Source organism: Erpetoichthys calabaricus, chromosome 10, assembly GCF_900747795.2.
Source record: "Erpetoichthys calabaricus chromosome 10, fErpCal1.3, whole genome shotgun sequence".
Classification (NCBI taxonomy): domain Eukaryota; kingdom Metazoa; phylum Chordata; class Cladistia; order Polypteriformes; family Polypteridae; genus Erpetoichthys; species Erpetoichthys calabaricus.
Window position 1 is genome coordinate 10,981,687 of NC_041403.2, and position 20,403 is coordinate 11,002,089.

At 44.1% G+C, this 20,403-nt stretch overlaps 1 protein-coding gene across 2 annotated transcripts in view; it reads left to right on the forward strand.

Annotated features, from left to right (window-relative positions):
• trabd2b (TraB domain containing 2B) overlaps positions 1 to 20,403 on the forward strand; it is a 384,138-nt gene that overhangs the window by 23,129 nt on the left and 340,606 nt on the right. The window contains exon 2 of one of the 2 annotated variants that reach the window (XM_051932730.1): positions 399 to 962. In XM_051932730.1, coding sequence (XP_051788690.1) covers positions 399 to 962 — 564 coding nt within the window. The remainder of the gene's footprint in view (positions 1 to 398; positions 963 to 20,403) is intronic. The other variant, XM_051932731.1, reaches the window with a different exon arrangement.

The window sequence follows — 20,403 nt, forward strand, 5'->3', positions numbered from 1 at the left end:
AACCTACATGTCTTTGGACTGTGGGAGGAAACCCACGTAGACACGGGGAGAACATGCAAACTCCACGCAGGGAGGACCCGGGAAGTGAACCCAGCTCTCCTAACTAGCGCTACCCACTGCGCCACCGTGCCACCCTCTCGTGATTCTTTTTACAATAAAATGAGCCGAAAATGTATTTGTGCATTTCTGCATTCTCAAGGGATAACTGTACTTGGACCTTTAAGTTCTTTTTATAATTACAAAAATAAAAACAAAATAAGTTAAAGATTCATAACAGTAACATATTTCCCTGCGCTTCATTAACTTCACCTCCAGCCCTAAACCTTCTCCCAAGTCTTTAGGTCTTCTTGCTTTCTTTCATTTGATTTTAATGCTACTCTTTTGTTGTGTTTCCTCAGCAGCAAAGCAAGCTGAATTCTTTCCTCTGGACCATCAAGCGAAGCCCCCCGTCTTACCTGTTTGGGACGATCCACGTTCCTTACACGCGAGTCTGGGATTTCATCCCCGAGAATTCCAAACAAGCCTTCCACCTGAGCAGCAATGTCTTCTTTGAGCTGGACCTCACTGACCCCTACACCATCTCGGCCCTGACCAGCTGCCAGCTGCTGCCCCAAGGCGAGAACCTTCAGACTCTGCTCCCCCGTGACTTGTATCGGCGGCTCAAGCGCCATCTGGATTACGTGAAGCACATGATGCCCTACTGGATGACCGCAGACCAGCGGGGCAAAGGCCTCTACGCAGACTACCTCTTTAACGCCATTGCTGGAAACTGGGAGCGCAAAAGGCCTGTTTGGGTCATGTTGATGGTCAACTCATTGACCGAAGCCGATATTCGCTCCCGGGGGGTGCCAGTGCTGGACCTTCACTTGGCTCAGGAAGCAGAGAGGCTACGGAAGAGGACGGGCGCCGTCGAGAGGGTCGAGGAGCAGTGCCACCCCCTGAATGGACTCAATTTTTCCCAGGTAAGAAGTTAATGTTGGCCGTCATTTGGTTCACCGTAGTGGTGGGTCGGGGGTCCGCTTCCGTTCTCCCATAACCGATCGGCCACCAATAAATGGGAGCCCTATCCGATCCTGCTTTTACTTGTGAGTTTGCCAGACAAGCCATGCGGTGACTAGAAGTGGGAGAAAATGACCACCTCAGGATGAGCTGACCACCTGGCCCAGTGACTTTCCTGGATGCTGATGTTGTTCTTATGAAGCTTCTCAGGTTGGTTTTCACCTTTTGTGCCAAACCCTGTTGGTGGTCATCCATAAAACCCTGACAATGTGCTCCTTCCAGCGGCAGAAGTGGACTTTTCAGAAAATAAGTATCTGGCAGCGACATCACTTAGGGGCGGGTGAAGTGTAACTGGGATGAGTTTCCCACTTCTCAATACAGTGGAGATGACCAGGTGGGTTGAGATGTGCCCTGGAGATTGCAATACTTGGTGTGTTGGGTCACTAACCTGGCCAGGGTGGCTGCTCAGTGGCAGGGTGGACTTTCCAGTTTTGTTTAATATTTAGGTGATTTGTTATCAGCCTGGACCTTCTTCTGTGTCCTCCATAGCTGAGCTGGCCAGTCTAGATGAGACGTGACTGAGTTGTGCTGACCACCTCATCTTATTTTAGGGACTGGTTTGCCTGATTAGCAGCCAGCGACTGACTTCACTGTGCCCACTATAATTGGGAAGGTTGTTCTGGGTTGGTGTCTTGTTTAGTAGTGACCAAAGGGTTCAGCTGGCCATCCTGGCCATTGGCTCACTGAGAGGAGCTTTTTTACTGCTTCTTGTAGAGCTGACCATTCCGGGCGGATTAGTAGTTGGCCTCTTTTTCTGTGTCCAGTTAAGGTGACTTGTTCTTTTTGTGTATTTCAAATAAATGTATTGATTTATAAAGATTTACGTATTGGACTTGTCTCTAAAGCCATTGGTCTGATGGTTCATCTTGAAGGACATCTTTGGTATTTTTTTTAACATTTAAAAGTATATTTGGAACTTTAAAAACTAGGCCTTCATGTTAGGCCTGTGCAGGCCGAAGACTGCCTGCTGGGGTTTGGGGCTGGCTGGCTGCCTGGGGTACGGCCATCTCTGGGCAGGCTAGCGAAGGTCTTGGACTGCTTTGCGGGTCTTTGGAAGACTTTTTGCTATTTTGTGTGCTGCTCGTAATCACAATTAGTAGCTGACCACTTCTCCTCAGTCTGATAAAATTGAACTGGTCAGTCTGGCTGAGGTGTCATTGAGCGGAGCTGACAATTTCTTCCTAAAGTTGACCAGTTGAGAGAATTAGCAGTTGGCGTCTGTTTCTGTATCTTCTGTAGTTGAACAGGCCAAGCTGTCATTGACTGGTGTTGTCCATTTCTTCTTATAGAGCTGACCATTCTGATTTGTTCATAGCTGGTCTTTCCTTCTGTGTCCAGTTAAGGTTAGATGGCTAGTTTGGAAGTTGTGTCACTGGCTGAGATTCAAAAGTATATTTGAACTTAAAAAGCCGGGGCTCCATTTTAGGCCTGTGTAGGCCAAAGACTGCTCATTATTTCTTATTTCTTCTTTTAGAGCTGACCACTTTGGTTTGTTCATAGCTGGTCTATACTTTTGTGTCCAGTTAAGGTGAGTTGGTCAGTCTGGTCAAGATGTCACTGAGAGGAGTTGACAGTTTCTTGCTATAATCATGACCAGTAAGCTAATTAGTAGCTTGTGTTCCCATCACTAGTTTTTATAATTGAACTGGTCACTTTGGCTGAGATGTCACTGACTGATGGTGTCCATGTCTTCCTGTAGAGCAGACCATTTTCTCTTATTATTACTGATCTCTTCTTCTGTGTCCAGTAAAGGTGAGCTGCCAGTCTGGCCGAGCCGTCATTGACTGGTGTTGTCTATTTCTTCTTATAGAGCTGACCATTCTTTTTTTTTTTTTTTTTAATATTTTTATTTTATTAATTTTCATTGTAATCATTCCATACAAACAGATCAATTTATAACCCAACAAATTTGAAGACTAATCAAACCCCACCCCTGAGAAGGAGAGCTTAGCTAAAGGAAAATTGCTTTAGGCTTTTTAATAAGGCAACATTAAACAAAAGAAAGGGAGAAGTAAATATCTATATAAATAAGAGATGGAGAAGGGAGTTAAATGCAATAATAGTTATTTCTCTTATTCTAAAATAATATTGATTAAATCCTGCCATGTTTTGAAAAAATGTTGTACAGATCCTCTAATTGAAAATTTGATTTTTTCCAATTTCAAATAATATAAAACATTGGTTTCCCACTGACTTATCAGAGGAGAATTAGGATTCTTCCAATTTAACAAAATAAGTCTGTGTGCCAAAAGTGTAGTGAATGCAATCACCGTTTGCTTGTCCTTCTCCAATTCAAGTCCATCTGGAAGGACACCAAACACAGCTGTTAATGGGTTAGGAGGGATTGTGACCCCAAGCCTGTCTGAGAGGCACTTAAAAATTTTTGTCCAAAATGATGTTAGTTTGGTGCAGGCCCAGAACATGTGACCCAGTGAGGCAGGAGCTTGGTTGCAGCGTTTGTAGGTTGGATCCTGGCCTGGAAACATTTTGGACAGTTTTAAGCGAGACAGATGAGCTCGATATATAATTTTTAGTTGAATAATTCAATGCTTTGCGCATATAGAACTCGAGTGAATTCTCTGCTTTGCTACCTTCCACTCCTTTTCTGATATATTGATTAAGAGATCTTCTTCCCAATGTCCTCTTGGATCTTTGAAAGGTAGGGACTCTAATAAGATTTTATATATTGCGGAAATAGTGTTTGTTTCCTCGGAATTGAGCAGTATTTTTTCCAGCATTGTGGAGGGTGCAAGGTGGGGGAAATCGGGCAATTTCTGTTTAACAAAATTTCTAATTTGAAGATAGTAAAAGAAATGTGTAGCTGGGAGGTTGAATTTTGAACATAATTGTTCAAAAGATGTAAATATGTTGTCTATATAAAGATCTCTGAGCATTTTAATCCCAAAACTTTTCCAGGTATTAAAAACTGGATATACTTGTGGAGGTTGAAAGAGGTGGTTCTCTTGCAGAGGTGCCACTGATAAAAGATTCTCCATCTTAAAATGCTTTCTAATTTGGTTCCATATTCTGAGTGAGTAAAGCACAATTGGGTTATTAGTATATTTGCGATAACTTTCATTTATTGGAGAGCAGAGCAGGGAGTATAAAGAAGTACTACAGGATTTTACTTCTATTGCGGACCAAGCCTGTGTATGTTTATTTATTTGTGTCCAGGTTTTTATGGCTTGTATGTTTGCTGCCCAGTAATAAAACTGAAAATTAGGTAGAGCCATGCCACCTTCTGCCTGAGGTCTTTGTAGGGTCGCTCTTCGGATACGTGGGTGTTTTGAGTTCCAAATGAATGAGGTTATTATTGAATCTAACTGTTTAAAAAACGATTTATTGATATATATTGAAATGTTTTGAAATAAAAAGAGAAGTTTAGGAAGGATATTCATCTTAACAACGTTAATTCTTCCTGCTAGAGTGAGATGAAGTGTTGACCATCTATGCAAGTCTTGCTTAATTTTTTCCGTACAGACGCCAAAATTTTGTTGATAAAGAGCTTTATGTTTACTTGTGATATTTACCCCTCGGTATTTAAACTGATCTGCTATGGTAAAAGGTAGGGTGTCTAATCTAATATTATATAGAGCTGACCATTCTGATTTGTTCATACAGTAGCTGGTCTTTACTTCTGTGTCCAGCTAAGGTTAGGTGGCTAGTTTAGAAGTTTTATCACTGCCTCAGATTCAAAACTATTTTTGAACTTAAAAACCGGGTCTCCATTTTAGGCCTGAGCAGGCCAAAGACTGCCTGCTGGGGTTTGGGGCTGGCTGCCTGGGGTACGGCCATCTGTGGGCAGGCTAGTGAAGGTCTTGGACTGCTTTGTGGGTCTTTGAAAACCTTTTTGCTATTTTGTGAGCTGCTCATCATCACAGATAATAGCTGACCACTTCTCCTGTGTCTGGTAAAAGTAAACTGGTCAGTCTGGCTGAGGAGTCATTGAGAAGTGTGGACAATTTCTTCCTAAAGTTGACCAGTTGAGGGAATTAGCGGTTGGTGTCTCTTTCTGTACCTTCTGTAGCTGAGCTGGCCGAACTGACCATTTTGATTTGTTCATAGCTGATCTTTACTTCTGTGTCCAGTTTAGGTGAGTTGGACAGTCTGGTCAAGATGTCACTGAGAGGAGTTGACAATTACTTACTATAATCATGGCCATTCCAGCTAATTAGTAGCCTGTGTTCCATCATTGTCTTTCATACTAGAGCTGGTCACTTTGGCTGAGGTGCCCATTTCTTCCTGTAGAGGTGACCATTCTCTCTTATTAGTGATTGATTTCTTCTTCTGTGTCCAGTACTGGTGAGCCGCCAGTCTAGTTGAGATGTTACTGAGTGGAATTGACAATTTCTAGTACAGGCGGTTGAACTGGCCAGGTGTGACTGGTCATGCGGTCAATGGCTGATGTTGTCTGTTTCTTCTCATCATGCTGGTCATTCATTACTGGTCTTTCCTTCTGTGTCCAGCTTGATTAATCTGCATGGATATTGACTCCACCCCTTTGGGTCCCCATGCTATAAATCCGGCTGCTGAGGGGAGAAGACACTCATTCTTACACCAAACCAGAGACGGGACGAGGTTACCTGCAGAGAACGGCAATATTCTGTAAAGCCTTTCTTTTCGCGTGTGTGGCGGCCCTCAATTTTGGTTCCTATAATTTGTGTGAATTAAATGGGGATGACTGGTTTAAGACCCCAAGCATAACTGGGGTGCAGAGAGAAGAAACCTATCAGCCGGCAAACAAGTACGTCACGTAGTCGCTGTGCTCTGAGACATCGTGAATTCATTTTCAGTGCCGCAGTGAACATTTCTGAGAGGTTCAGCTTCCTCTGGAAGTACCTAACAATCCCTGTAGATCAGTGGCAGATCAATAACCTGCTGAAATCAGTGAAGATCATGTAATGGAGATGAGTCATCTGCCAGCTGTTCATTGATCACATTTTGGAGAAAACCAACTGAGCCCACTGGAGCTGCTGAATTGCTTGATAAAGTACAAACTGGAAGGACTCTTTCCAAATATAAGTGTCGGTCTGCATATTCTGTTGACAATAATCCTGCCACTGTCGCCTCTGCAGAGCACTCATTCAGCAAGCTAAGATCCACTACGTCACAAGCGCCACTAGTAGATTTGGCAAGACTCAGTACTGAGCCCGATCTAGCAAAACGGATTCATTTTGATTATGAAATTCAGAGTTCCGCCAGGAAAGCACCTTTGTTCAGCAGGTTTAAACTGTCAGTTTCTGTAACTGTAAGGAATGGAATCAGGAAATGGAAGGCCACAGGCACAGTTGCTGTTAAACCCAGCAGGTCTGGCAGGCCAAGAAAAATACAAGAGCGGCATATGCGCAGGATTGTGAGAATGGTGACAGACAACACACAGATCACCTCCAGAGACCTGCAAGAACATCTTCCTGCAGATGGTGTATCTGTGCATCGTTCTACAATTCAGTGCAATTTGTACAAAGAACATCTGTATGGCAGGGTGATGAGAAAGAAGCCCTTTCTGCACTCACACCACACACAGAGTCGCTTGTTGTATGCCAATGCTCATTTAGACAAGCCAGATTCATTTTGGAACAAAGTGCTTTGGACTGATGAGACACAAATGGAGTTATTTGGTCATAACAGAAAGCGCTTTGCATGGCAGAAGAAGAACACTGCATTCCAAGAAAAACACCTGCTACCTACTGTCAAATTTGGTGGAGGTTCCATCATGCTATGGGGCTGTGTGGCCAGTTCAGGGACTGGGGCCCTTGTTAAAGTCGAGGGTCGCATGAATTCAACCCAATATCAAGAAATTCTTCAGGATAATGTTACAGCATCAGTCACAAAGTTGAAGTTACGCAGGGGTTGAATATTCCAATAAGACAATGACCCAAAACACAGTTGGAAATCTACAAAGGCATTCATGCAGAGGGAGAAGTACAATGTTCTGGAATGGCCGTCACAGTCCCCTGACTTGAATGTCATTGAAAATCTATGGGATGATTTGAAGCAGGCTGTCCATCAAATTGAACTGAACTGGAGAGATTTTGTATGAAGAATGGTCAACAAGACCTCCATCCAGAATCCAGACACTCATCAGAGGCTATAGGAGGACAGCGTCTAGAGGTGTTAGATTTACAAAAGGGGGCTCAACTAAGTATTGATGTCATATCTCTGTTGGGGTGCCCACATTTATGCACCTGTCTAATTTTGTTATGATGCATATTGTATATTTTCTGTTAATCCAATAAACTTAATGTCACTGCTGAAATCCTACTGTGTCCATAAGGCATGTCAGATATTAAAAGGAAGTTGCTACTTTGAAAGCACAGCCAACGAGAAGCAAAAATCCAAAGAATTAAGAGGGGTTCCCAGACTTTTTCATATGACTGCACATGTGTGTAGAAGTTTGTATAAGGGCCCACACACCTTCTTTGCACCGGGGCCCTGATTTTCTCTTGGCGGCCCTGCGCAGTACACACACAGAGCAGGTTAGAGATAATGGAAGGACGAAAATTCGAAAGTCTCAAAAAAAGGACGGTAAAGATCACATTAGCGCAAACAAACAGAAATTCTTACTCGGTGAAATAACGGAATAGCAAAACGAGATCGAATATATTGTTCGGATTTAAACTTTAAGTCGGAGACTTGTAGATCGTCTAATTCGTGTTGCCAACGAGAATTAAAAGATTCCAAAAACGTTGTTGCGGTATGAAGTCCAATGAGATGGAGACTTTTAACGTGAGGTTCTTTCAAGTCACGCCTGACTTTTTCAAACAAGACCACGGGGTCCTCTCACCTCTCAGTCGTGTGAATGCTTTTATCAGACACACTTCCTGCGCTCTCAGCTCTTATAAATGTTATCAAGATGATAATTTTATACGTTCTAGATGACACGTCAACGACTAAGCGAAGAAGAAAGAGCACGGACAAACATTCGAAAAAGTCATTTTATTTATTACTGTAGCTGCTGAAATATAAGGTGTCATCAGGCACGGGTAAGACGCGTGTCAAAAGAATTCTCAGAGTCCAAGAGTTTGTTTTAAAGGTATTTAGTGAAAGTTAAAAGCGAATAATCCAAACAAGAATAAAAGAAAAAATAGTTACACATGTAGAATAAAAGGCAAAAAAAGGGAAAAATGTATCTTCTATAAACTTAGCTTTTCTTGAAAGACTTTAGTTATTTCTATACTTAAAGGTTCTTAATTTCTTCTTCTTAATTTCTTCTTCTCTACTTAAAGGTTCGTAAGCCGGTTGGCACATAGGCAAGTGCCCAGGCAAGGTAACGTGCGGTCACGGTTAAAAACCGTATGCCTCTACACCTTATACAAGGCAAGGCTGTCACTAACTGAAGAATAATGTTTACTGCAAGCTGTTAGAAATGGCAAGAATATACCAATACGATTCTATTTACGGGGGTTATAGGAACCTCCCATTATTTATGCACAAGTAAACCCCGCGATTCGCTAGCGAATCGGAAATCCTAGAATGGCAATCAGTTTCTGTTCTGTCCGATATGTGGATGGATGACATCTTATGGAGGGCGGGTGCGTCTGGGGAAATGTCATTTAATCCAATAGGCATATCTGAACTAAAGCGGTTTCGTTTTTGTGGAGACATGAATCTGTCGCCTCCGCTGACACCGACTGCTTGAACAGGTTGTGTTGTTTGGGGGCCACCTACTGATTGTGGGAGTCCGCTGCGTCTGACTGTGGGGCGAGCGCCACAGCGCAATATGTGCCTCGGTGGGAAGCCGCAGCGTGAAGACATATGATGGAGGGTATATGCGGTGGTGTGGGCGGTCACGTCCGGGCGGCCGTACAACCTGGCGTGCACGCTGCACCTCATGTGTAGCTCACAGGTCGTAGTCTCGTTTCTGTGTTTTCTTTGGTTTGAGCCGCAACTCCTTTCGCATGCGCGTTGTAGGCGCGCGCGTTGTCACAGTTGGTGTGTGCCGTGACTCCTTTCGCAAGCGCGTTGTCACAGCATGGACCTTTGGGGTTTCCGTACATCCGGAGCCTGGCGTAGCTCAAGGACTGATTAAACAACGGGATGTCCTAACGACCGTATATAACCAAAACAATTGTTCAGCCTTACCTATGAAATGTAATGTCCCGGGATTTGCTTTGGAGCGTAGAGCGGGTTGTACAATCTCAAGCGGCACATTATTCATTACTTCACTCCACAGATGTGCCACTCATAATATGGCGGTGACGTCGACGTACGATTCTGCTGGTGGCTGTGTTGTTAGCTATGGGCGGGCTCGTTGCAGCGCGGCAGTGCGCAGTGCGCGTGCGCCTCGATGGTCCCAGCGCCCTGCGTCCATCTGGTTTACAACCTTCGGTTAGTAATATGGATTGTCATCTAAGAAATATTCATGAATCTTATAGAACAAGGAAAATGGCTCTTACAATTACAGAGAAAGAAACGATATTCACTTACGGGCAGATATATGTTGCGTTGTCACGATGAAAGTTCAAACACGGAATCAAAATTCAATGTGATCTTGAAGAAAAGTTAATTCCAAGTATTGTTTTTACAAAAGTTTTAAAGTAAAAGTGAAAATAATGCATTTATCAATCTCTTTAAATTGTATATCTGGTTAACCAAACCTGGGGGAGGGCGAGCGAAGCGAGTTGGGGGGCTCCGCCCCCTAGTATACAATAATAAAAATAATAATAAAATAGTAATAACAGAGCTTAATGCCATATATTAATATTGGCAATACAACAATATTCGAATCTGGTAACTGGCAGACGGCCCACCGAGGTTCACGTCATTGTCCTTGCCTTGGTCACATCAGCTGTCCCGTTCAGTCGTCCACTGAAAGCGAGTTCAGCTCATATATAAGGGGGGCATCCATCCATCCATCCATCCATCCATCCATTATCCAACTCACTATATCCTAACTACAGGGTCACGGGGGTCTGCTGGAGCCAATCCCAGCCAACACAGGGCACAAGGCAGGAAACAAACCCCGGGCAGGGCACCAACCCACCACAGTAAGGGGGGCACCAACATCTTTTAAGTGCTTCGGGCCTCTAGTGGTCTTCATGCGGCCCTCGGCCCCAACACTTCCAGTGGCGACTTGCAGTTCCTTCACTGGAGCTTCGAAGTGCTGCCTGGTGCCAATTTCCACAACTCGGGGTTTCTCAGAGAGCTCAGTGGAACAGAGCGGCGGCACACATCCAAAAACAGGGCTGGCCATGGCGGCTGCTGCCAGTGTCCCGTGTGCTGTGAGAATTTGTCACGCTGCTAATGAAAACGTCACGGTAAGAGGCCATTTCAACAGCACGCTAACTGATAGCTGACCGAGGTTGGAAAGCGTAAGGAAGATTTTGAGCGTGCCAGTGGTGGTGGCATGAGAGCTGCTATGTCGAGCGGCTGCCCGCCTGCCACCTTTTTACTTATTTCTTTTTGTAAATGCTGAACTCAATTCTCTGGAGATGGCAGAGTGCAGCACACCACTTGCTGCTGGCTCTCGCCCGCACTGTCGCTGGCAGCATGGAGTCTCCTGGCCGCTCTGGTAACTCAAGCAGCTGCTGACAGCGGCCCGGTGCTAATTTGAGAAGCTCCCACCCTAACGTCCTGCTTTCATCAGCCCCTCTTAACAGCATCATCTGGAGGTGCCTGTCAAGCACGCCCAAGGCTGAAGATCCTGTGAATCTGGCGAGCGGCCTCGTTAATTACGACTTGGAAAGAGTGCTGAAGGGTGGGAGCGCGAGAGTAGACCCCGCGGCACGGTGAAGTGTTCGGGAGCACTGGGGACCCCGTTAAATGTCTGGAAAGTTCAAAGGCTGAGAGCACATTTTTACTTTTAAATTCTCTTGTAACACTGAGCTTTATAGAAAAATGACGCGATAATAAAATGTGATTACGCGTGTTAGATAGATAGATAGATAGATAGATAGATAGATAGATAGATAGATAGATAGATAGATAGAGGAAAGACACTATATAATAGATAGATAGATAGATAGATGAAAGGCACTATATAATAGATAGATAGATAGATAGATGAAAGGCACTATATAATAGATAGATAGATAGATAGATAGATGAAAGGCACTATATAATAGATAGATAGATAGATAGATATATGAAAGGCACTATATAATAGATAGATAGATAGATAGATAGAGGAAAGGCACTATATAATAGATAGATAGATAGATAGATAGATAGATAGATGAAAGGCACTATATAATCGATAGATAGATAGATAGATAGATAGATAGATAGATAGATAGATAGATAGATAGATAGATAGATAGATAGATAGATAGATAGATAGATAGATAGATAGATACTTTATTAATCCCAAGGGGAAATTCACATGCTCCAGCAGCACCTTACTGATACAAAAAACAATATTAAATTAAAGATTGATAAAAATGCAGGTAAAAACAAACAATAACTTTATATAATGTTAACGTTTACCCCCACGGGTGGAATTGAAGAGTCAATTTATGAGTGGTAGTGGGGTACGTAAAATATACTACTCAAAAAAACGAAAGGACCCCTTTATAATGAGAGTACAGCATTCTGGGCTATTGATCTGCTCAGTTGAGTAGCAGAGGGGCTCGTTCATAAGTTTCAGCTGCTTTGGTGCACTAGAGGGGCAACAATTACAGGACCCCCAGAACAGGAATGAATGGCTTAACAGGTGGAGGGAGGCCACTGACCTTTTTCCCTCCTCATCTGTTTTGTCACTCGTTTCTCATTTGGCTATGGTCATTGTCACTACTGGTAGCACGAGGCCATACCTGGACCCTACAGAGGTGGCACAGGTAGTCCAACTTCTCCAGGATGGCAGGCACATCAATACATGTCACTGCCAGAAGGTCTTCCAGCACAGTCTCAAGGGCATGGAGGAGATTCCAGGAGACAGACATTTACTCTAGGAGAGCTGGACAGGGTCCCTCATAGAAGGTCCTTAACCCATCAGCAGGACCCCTTTGGGCAAAGAGGAACTGGATGAGCACTGGCAGAGCCTACAAAATGACCTCCAGCAGGCAGGCCACTGGTGTGAATGTCTCTGACCAAACAATCAGAAACAGACTTCATGGGGGTGGCCTGAGGGCCCGATGTCCTCTAGTGGGCACCGTGGAGTTCGATTGGCATTTGCCATAGAATACCATAACTGGCAGAATTCGCACCCTGTGCTTTTCACAGATGAGAGCAGGTTCACCCTGAGCACATGTGACAGACGTGAAAGGGTCTGGAGAAGCCGTGGAGAACGTTATGCTGCCTGTAACATCATTCAGCATGACTGGTTTGGTGGTGGGTCAGTGATGGTATATCTGGGGGGGGCATATCCATGGAGGGACAAACAGACCTCTACAGGCTACACAATGGCACCTTGATTGGCATTATGTATCAGGATGAAATCCTTGGACCCATTGTCAGACCCTATGCTGGTTCCTCCTGGTGCACCACAATGCCCGGCCTCATGTGGCAAGAGGATGAAGGCATTGATACCATTGACTGCCCCCCCCCCAAAACAACGTTCACTCGCCTGACCTAAATCCAGTAGAACACCTCTGGGTGGGACATTATGTTTCGGTCCATCTGACGCCTCAGCCTGTCCAGGAGCTCAGTGATGCCCTGGTCCAGATCTGGGAGGAGGTCCCTCAGGACAACATCTGTCATCTCATTAGGATGTTGTCAGGCATGGGGGTGGCTGGGGGGGCATACAAACTACTGAGTATGACTTGGAGTCACTGCAATGTAATTTCAGCATAATGGACTCGTTAGATTTTTGGGGTGTCCCTCTGTTGGTTGATCCTTTTCATTTCCATCCTTTGGTTCCTCACAGACCACCATACCAGTCCATAGCAGGAGAGATGGCCAGCAGGATTGTTTTCCCCATTGAGATGTGATGGGTTTTCAAAGTGGTCTTTTAATTTTTTTGAGCAGGTTATTTATGATGATTTCATGGAATTAGAAACAGAGCCCAAATAGCAGTGGCATCACCAAGGGGTTTGTGAATCGCACTGTGTGACACCAAAATGACCAAAGACTGACTATCCGTGAGCCATTAACAGTGGGAATTAAACAGCCAGGTGTCCGCACGCTGCATTCTTTAACATATGACGAAGCCTCTGTTAGGGGGCTCTACTCATCATGTCACCCGGGGGGACCGTGGGGGTTGGGGGTCTTCATCAGGCATTGATTACTGCACTGGGTGTCACCACTGTTAACATTCTAAGCATAGTGGCGTACAGAAGTATTTAATCCCCTTGAAAGTCGTTATCATTTTCTGCATGACCAAAGAGTTGCACACGTCTTTATCCGTTCGGTATTCTGATTGTGAACATTTCTGCTGTAGCATCACGTGTCCAAAGTCCAAATAAGCCATCGTCTGTCGATATTTAACTGAAGAAGACAAACTCCAGAGTTAGTGTTTGCCGAAGTATTTAAGCACTCTGTGGTTTAGGTGTCCAGGTTTACACAAATGACACAAAGGTGACCGTCCGTCATCTGACAGTCAGAATTAAACGTAATGAGGTACAGCGTGCCAGTCTTGTGCATGTCTCTGGATCGAAAAAGCCCCCTTTTGTAACGTTCGTGGTCTTTGTTGGACAATGACAGAAACAATGAAGACAAAGGAGCATTCTGCTGAGGTGAGAAAGAAAGTTATTGAAATGCACAAGGCAGGAAATAGTGACGAGTTTGAATGTCCCGTTGCGTGATGCTGGAGCCATCATTAGAGAGTGGCAGGTCCATCACGGCAGCCAGACTCTTACTAGAACAGGCCGGCCCTCCAAACGAAACATCAGAGCGAGACGCCGACTGGTCGGAGAGGCCACTAAAAATCCATCCGTCCCTCTCAGATGTCTGCAGTGCTCCTTGGCTGACACTGGAGTGACGGTGCAGGGGTCCGCAACTTCAAGAGTTCGCCATAAAACAGGAGGGTAGCAAGGAAGGAGCCATTCCTGAAGTAGGTCCACCTAAAAGTATGTATGGCATTTCATGTAAAGCTTGAAAAAGATGGAGGAAAAGGTTTTATGGTCAGACGAGACCAAACTAGAACTTCAAAGAGGTACGTGGTGAATTAAAACTAACACTGGCCAGGCCTAAAGAAACACCACACCACGATGAAATATGGTGGTGGCAGCATCAGGCTATGGGGATGTGCTGGGACTGGGAATCTTGAATGGACGATGGGTGGACATAAATACAGCACAGTATCGCAGGAGAACCTGTTCCAGTCTGCTAAGAACCTGCGGCTCGGGAGAAGATTCCTCTTTCAACGTGACGATGACCCTCAGCTTGAGGCCAAAAGGACCCTGGCCGGAATGGCTGAAAGACAGAAAGGTGAATGTTTTGGAAGGGCCGAGTCAAAGCCCTGATTTTAACCCCATTGAGAATATGTGGTACTGTTGCTGTCCAGAGGTGCCAGCCCACCAGCCTAGAGGGTCTCCATCAATTCTGCCTAGAAGAATGGGGAAGAATCACTCCTGGTGTGCAAACCTCAAAAAACTGAAGGCTGGTATTGCAGCAAAAGGGTGAATGTGTGGGCCTTGAATACTTTGGGAAACAATAACTTTGGAGTTTGTCTTCTTTAGTTAAATATCAACAGACAAAGATTTATTTGGACTTTGGACACTGTTGGACGCTAGGGGTCGCTGTTGCCCCGTTGAACCCACCAGACAGACGTCCAAGCCACACGTGTAAAAGCACAAGAAGAATCTATATATATAATTCACTAAGCCGTCGACAAGTAGCCACCCATGGAAAGCACGCAAGACAGCCACGCCCACCAACTCTAAGACCATTGGATACGACGACAATTCGCAGAGCCACGCCCACCAACTCACAACACCGGGCGTCATTCGCGTTCGTCTCTGCTAGACTCCACATGCACCTCTGAGCCACGTTGACTTTTCATTAGTCAACCTCAGTGGAACCTCGGTCACACACAGGCAGCGCCAGAGAGAGAGATGGCTGGACTCATAAGGTAGAGAAGGCAGTTAAAGAATGCACTGGGCTTGATTTAGTTTTCACTTCTGTTAACAGCGATCGGTTCATAGTGTGCATTGTTGCAATGTTACTTTTCTTGGTGGTTTATTAAATTACGGATTTTTTCAAATGTTCATTTTTTTCCCTGTGCTTAAAACTCATTAAGAAAAAAAAGTGTTTTTAGCCAGCGGTTGGTAGCGCTATAGCGTGAACTATTGCAGTGTTAGTTTTCTCTGTTGTTCAAGGTTTTTACATTTAGTTTACTATTACACTGTGCATTCTATGGTTTAATTAACTATATTTGTGCTTAAAAACTTAAAATATATATTTACATACAGTTCGTACAGTCTGGAACTGATTAATTGTATTTACATACAATCCTATGGGAGAAATTGCTTTGGTTCACGACCAAATCGGTTTACGACCAGAGTTTTGGAAGGAATTATAGTCGTGAACCAAGGTTCCACTGTATTCTTTTCGGTTATGACGCACGACCGCGTCCACCATCACAAACTGTTTTACACGCCATGGTCTTAGTGTTGGTGGGCGGGTCTCTGTGAGTTTCTCTTGCGAGCGGGCACATGACCAGGCGGTGTGTATGCTTCGAGAATGAGGGTGGACGCGGCAGGACTATCTAAGAAGAGGCATGTTTATCACGGATGTTAATCGCTGTATGCAGGTGTGTAAAACAGTTTGCGAGGGGTATCCCATGGTCTTAGAGTTGGTGGGTGGGTCTCTGTCAGTTGCTCTTGCGAGCGGGCACATGACCAGGCAGTGTGTATGCTTCGAGTGCGAGGGTAGACGCGACAGCACCATCTAAGAAGAATCATATTTGTCGCGGATGTGAATCGCTGTATGCGGCGTGTTAAACAGTTTGTTTGTCGCGGATGTGAATCGCTGTATGCAGCGTGTAAAACAGTTTGTTTGTCGCGGATGTGAATCGCTGTATGCAGCGTGTAAAACAGTTTGTGAGGGGTATCCTATGGTCTCAGCAGTGTCTATGCTTCGATGTGAATCGCTGTATGCAGCGTGTAAAACGCTGTATTGTATGTTGCCCTCTCCAGAGTTACATCTTTTCATTCACCTACAGTCGTATCCTCAAAACCAACCCCATTTGGACAACTGTGTCTTTCAGGAAGTGTTCACCCATCAATACATAATTATGCGGTGTATGCTACGCTGCAGGTTGGCTAGTCTTTAATAATATTCTTGAATAAAGTGCACCAAGCACCGCACAATCCACAATTCACAATAATAAATCAATAATCAATTACCAATACCAATCCTCCACTCCCACCCAACTCCGGCTCTAACTGCTGGGGTTTCCCACAATCCTTTTATAGTCCATGACCCCGGAAGTATTCCATCTCCGGGTCAAACGCCTTCTTCAGGTGTCTCGGAAGTACTGCGGATTTCCATCCTCGTGACTCCTACGTACTTCCGGGTTAACGTCATGGTAATATTCCCCTGGTTCTTGGTGAGCTTGGTGGCACCCATGGCACCCAACAGGGCTGAAGAGACAGACTCCATGTCCCATACTGCCCTGCGGGAATCCGAGGATCCATTTCCATCCAGGGGAGTTGCCATCTAGCGCCCCGGGGGATGTAATGCCCTGAAAAGTTTGGTTTCTTTAGTTGAGGGACGTCCCGGCCGGACTGAAACGCCGGCCGTCCATCACAACACGTATTGTTACAGCGTAAGAGCTGACATTAAAAATACAAAATGGATACATATGGGGACACATCTTTTGTCATGCTGAAAATTGGGGACTGAATACTTTTGGGACCTTTACATTAGATCAATACACAGGTATGACAGTAGGATATATCTGCGTGCTGATTGGTAAAAATTCCAATGATTTAAATATGTAAATGAAGTTCCTGTATTTTAAGGTCCTGTTTTGACTGCTGTGAATTGTTAGAGGGCATTCAAGCAACTCGCGTTAAGCTTTTCGTAATAAAGACGTTCACTTTTGGATTCGTTTGTAATGAGGACTTTACAGTGACGTCACGGCCACATGGGCTTGTGGTGGCACAACTGCTTTCATAGGCTGTGAACTGCAACTCAAAACGATGGACAAAAACAAAATGCGCCTGTAGGTTGTGGTGGGTCGATGGCTAATCGTTAGGTCAACTGTACACATATAGAGCCTTTAAAATAAGTTAAACGTGACCAAAGTGCTTTACAGCAATAAAACCAACAACAGATCACAAGAAAGAGCGAAACAAGTACGAAAGTGTACACATGGTGTAACATTCAGGTATGTTTGAGGACTGTGCAAGGACCGTGGTCCTCAAAGTTCAGTAGGTGGGTTCTGGAACCTTCTCAGTCCATTTCAGGGTTGTGGGGGCTAATGGCTGTCCCACTGGGACTGGACAAAAGGCAGAAAAACTCGTTTCTGGGAGGGCTGTAGTCCATCACCGAGACCACTCTCTCTCTCACACACATCATATTCACACACAATGATAATTTGCAAAAAAGGACACCTTCTGTAATTAAGTCCTTCTTTGCAGGCCATTGTGGTTTTCATGAAATGGGACTTGCCAAGCCGTACAGATAAGACAAACTAGCTGTGATATCCGTCCAAGAACAGGTTAAAATCTAAGTAATCAACCTCAGCGTCAACATTTGCAGTGCAGCGACTATCGGAATGAATTTTGTAATGCACGTACTAATAAAATGAATTGCATTTGTCATTCCAACAGATGCCGCATCGCAAGCATTAACACTGGTGTTCAAAATCCCATACTAAATGGCATATAAGAGAGACATATGTGTTGCATTTTTCATCCCAACAGATGGAGCATCACAAACATCTGCAGTAATTCATTTTATTACTACAAATGTTTGTGATGCGCCATCTGTTGGAATGAAAAAAATGCAATGTATAGTACATGTCTCTGTTATATGCCATTTGGCATGGGATTAACAAAGGTAGTATTAAAAATGTTTGTGATACACCACCTGTTGGAAGGACAAATGTGATGCATTTTATTACTAAAAATGTTAGTGATGCGTCATCTTTTGGAATGACAGAGATATGGAAACTGGACAGACACATACACACTTATCCTTTTATTCAGGTATGTATTTTGTAATGTATGTAGTAATAAAATGAATTAATTTCAGCAAATGGCACATCACAAACATCAACACTGGTGTTCAAAATCCCATACTAAATGGTATATAAGAGAGACATATGCATTGCATTTTTCATCCCAACAGATAGAGCATCACAAACATCTGCAGTAATTCATTTTATTACCTGTTTATTACCTGTTTATTATTCTGTTGGAATGAAAAAAATGCAACGTACAGTACACGTCTCTGTTATATGCCATTTGGCATGGAATTAACAAAGGTAGTATTAAAAATGTTTGTGATACACCACCTGTTGGAAGGACAAATGTGATGCATTTTATTAATAAAAATGTTAGTGATGCACCATCTTTTGGAATGACAGAGATATAGAAACTGGACAGACACACACACAATTATCCTTTTATTCAGGTATGTATTTTGTAATGTATGTAGTAATAAAATTAATTCATTTTAACAAACGGCACATCACAAACATTAACACTGGTTCTAAAAATCCCATACTAAATGGCATATACAGTAAGAGAGACATATGCATTGCATTTTTCATTCCAACAGATGGAGCATCACAAACATTTGTAGTAATTGATTTTATTACTGCAAATGTTTGCGATGCGCCATCTGTTGGAAATAATAATGTAATGTATATGTCTCTGTTACATGCCATCTGACATGGGATTCACAAAAGCAGTATTAATAATGTTTGTGATACACCACCTGTTGGAAGGACAAATGCGATGCTTTTTATAACTAAAAATGTTAGTGATGCGCCTTCTTTTGGAATGACAGAGATATAGCAACAGGACAGACACACGCACACTTATCCTTTTGTTGAGGTATGTATTTTGTAATGCATGTAGTAATAAAATGACTTGCATTTGTCATTCCAACAGGTGGCGCTCCAACAATTGCTCTACTCCCCCTGCCCTGACGAGTGTTGTGGCCCACTTTTTCCCCATATAAGTATCTTCACCACTGGAGGTGCCCGTAGGTACCTGAGCGCGATTATCAGAGTGCTATTGAGTATGATTGTTGGAGCGTGACCCGCTATGAACCACGAACATTAGTTTTCAATGCATGCCCTGCACTGCCGTCCCAAAGTGCCCACCTTCTACTCCGGCTGCTTCAGTCAAGATTTGCCCCTCTGCTCCAGAGGAATTGCACTCCGGACCCTCTCATGGCATATGCTAAAACCTCTCTGCAAGCCGCTCTCAGTCTCCTGTTGTTTCATTTGAGATTCTTAAAGGCGTCGGAATCGCCAAGCTCTGTAATCCCTGGGTTCTGGTTTGAATTTGCCGGATTTTTGTGTCTGGATTTGCTGTCCTGGAAAATGTCTCTGCTGATGAACGCCTGATGCAGGCTCGCAGGCGTCCGGACCTCTGGAGCGGCCCCCGGGCTGCCGTTGGAGTGATTCAGTCACCACATTGGACGTTCTCAGAGTGTTCTCGATGTCCCCTTTGAGTTCTCATTGGAAACCCCACACTCTTCACTCTCTGCTGGGATGGAACAAGTAGGAAGGATGGCTTGTCTTGACATGCAGTTTTTTTCTACTCCTATATTGCATTTTTGGGGGGCTATAACAATTCTTCAGAAATGAGTTAAGTAAAATAAAAATAGCAATTAATGGGACAAACTGTGAAGTTGGAAAGTTGAGTAGATTGAACCCAGCTCTCCGTCTGTTTTCTGAGCACACGTGTTTAATTACACTGACGTGAGGGACCAGGAGGTGAATTTAGCACTGGGACATTCTGGGTGTAACAACAAGGAGACTCTTCACAGAGACCCCTGTCCCACCCTCATACTCAAAGAAACGATGGAGTTTCCTCATACTAAAATGATCCAAAATGATCAAGGGGCAAATCTGGCATCGGGACATTGGATAGTCTGGGTGTGTGCCCAGCGGTCTGTAACAGCAAGGGGTCTTTTCAGTGAGAAACCTTGTCGCTCCATAAACATTCAATGAAACGTTTGAGTATCCACATGACAAAATGACCAAGGGGGACCCCCTCACCACACGATGAAACGTTTGAGTGTCCGTGAGTTGAAAGGACCCCCCCCCCCCCACATTTGATGAAAGGTTTAAACATCCGTGAGTCAAAATGAAAATGGGGAACAACCCCCTGCCCCTTCCCTTGGGGGCGATTAAGCGTTCAAGTGAGGAATACCGATGAAGACGAAAATCAAAAGTGCATTAAACGACCCAATGTTCTCGCACTTAAGTGATAAAAGTAGGATCAACTCTTTGTGAAGGAGGAAAGTCACTCAGGGGTGTGAACGCAGCCTTGTAGTGGGCCC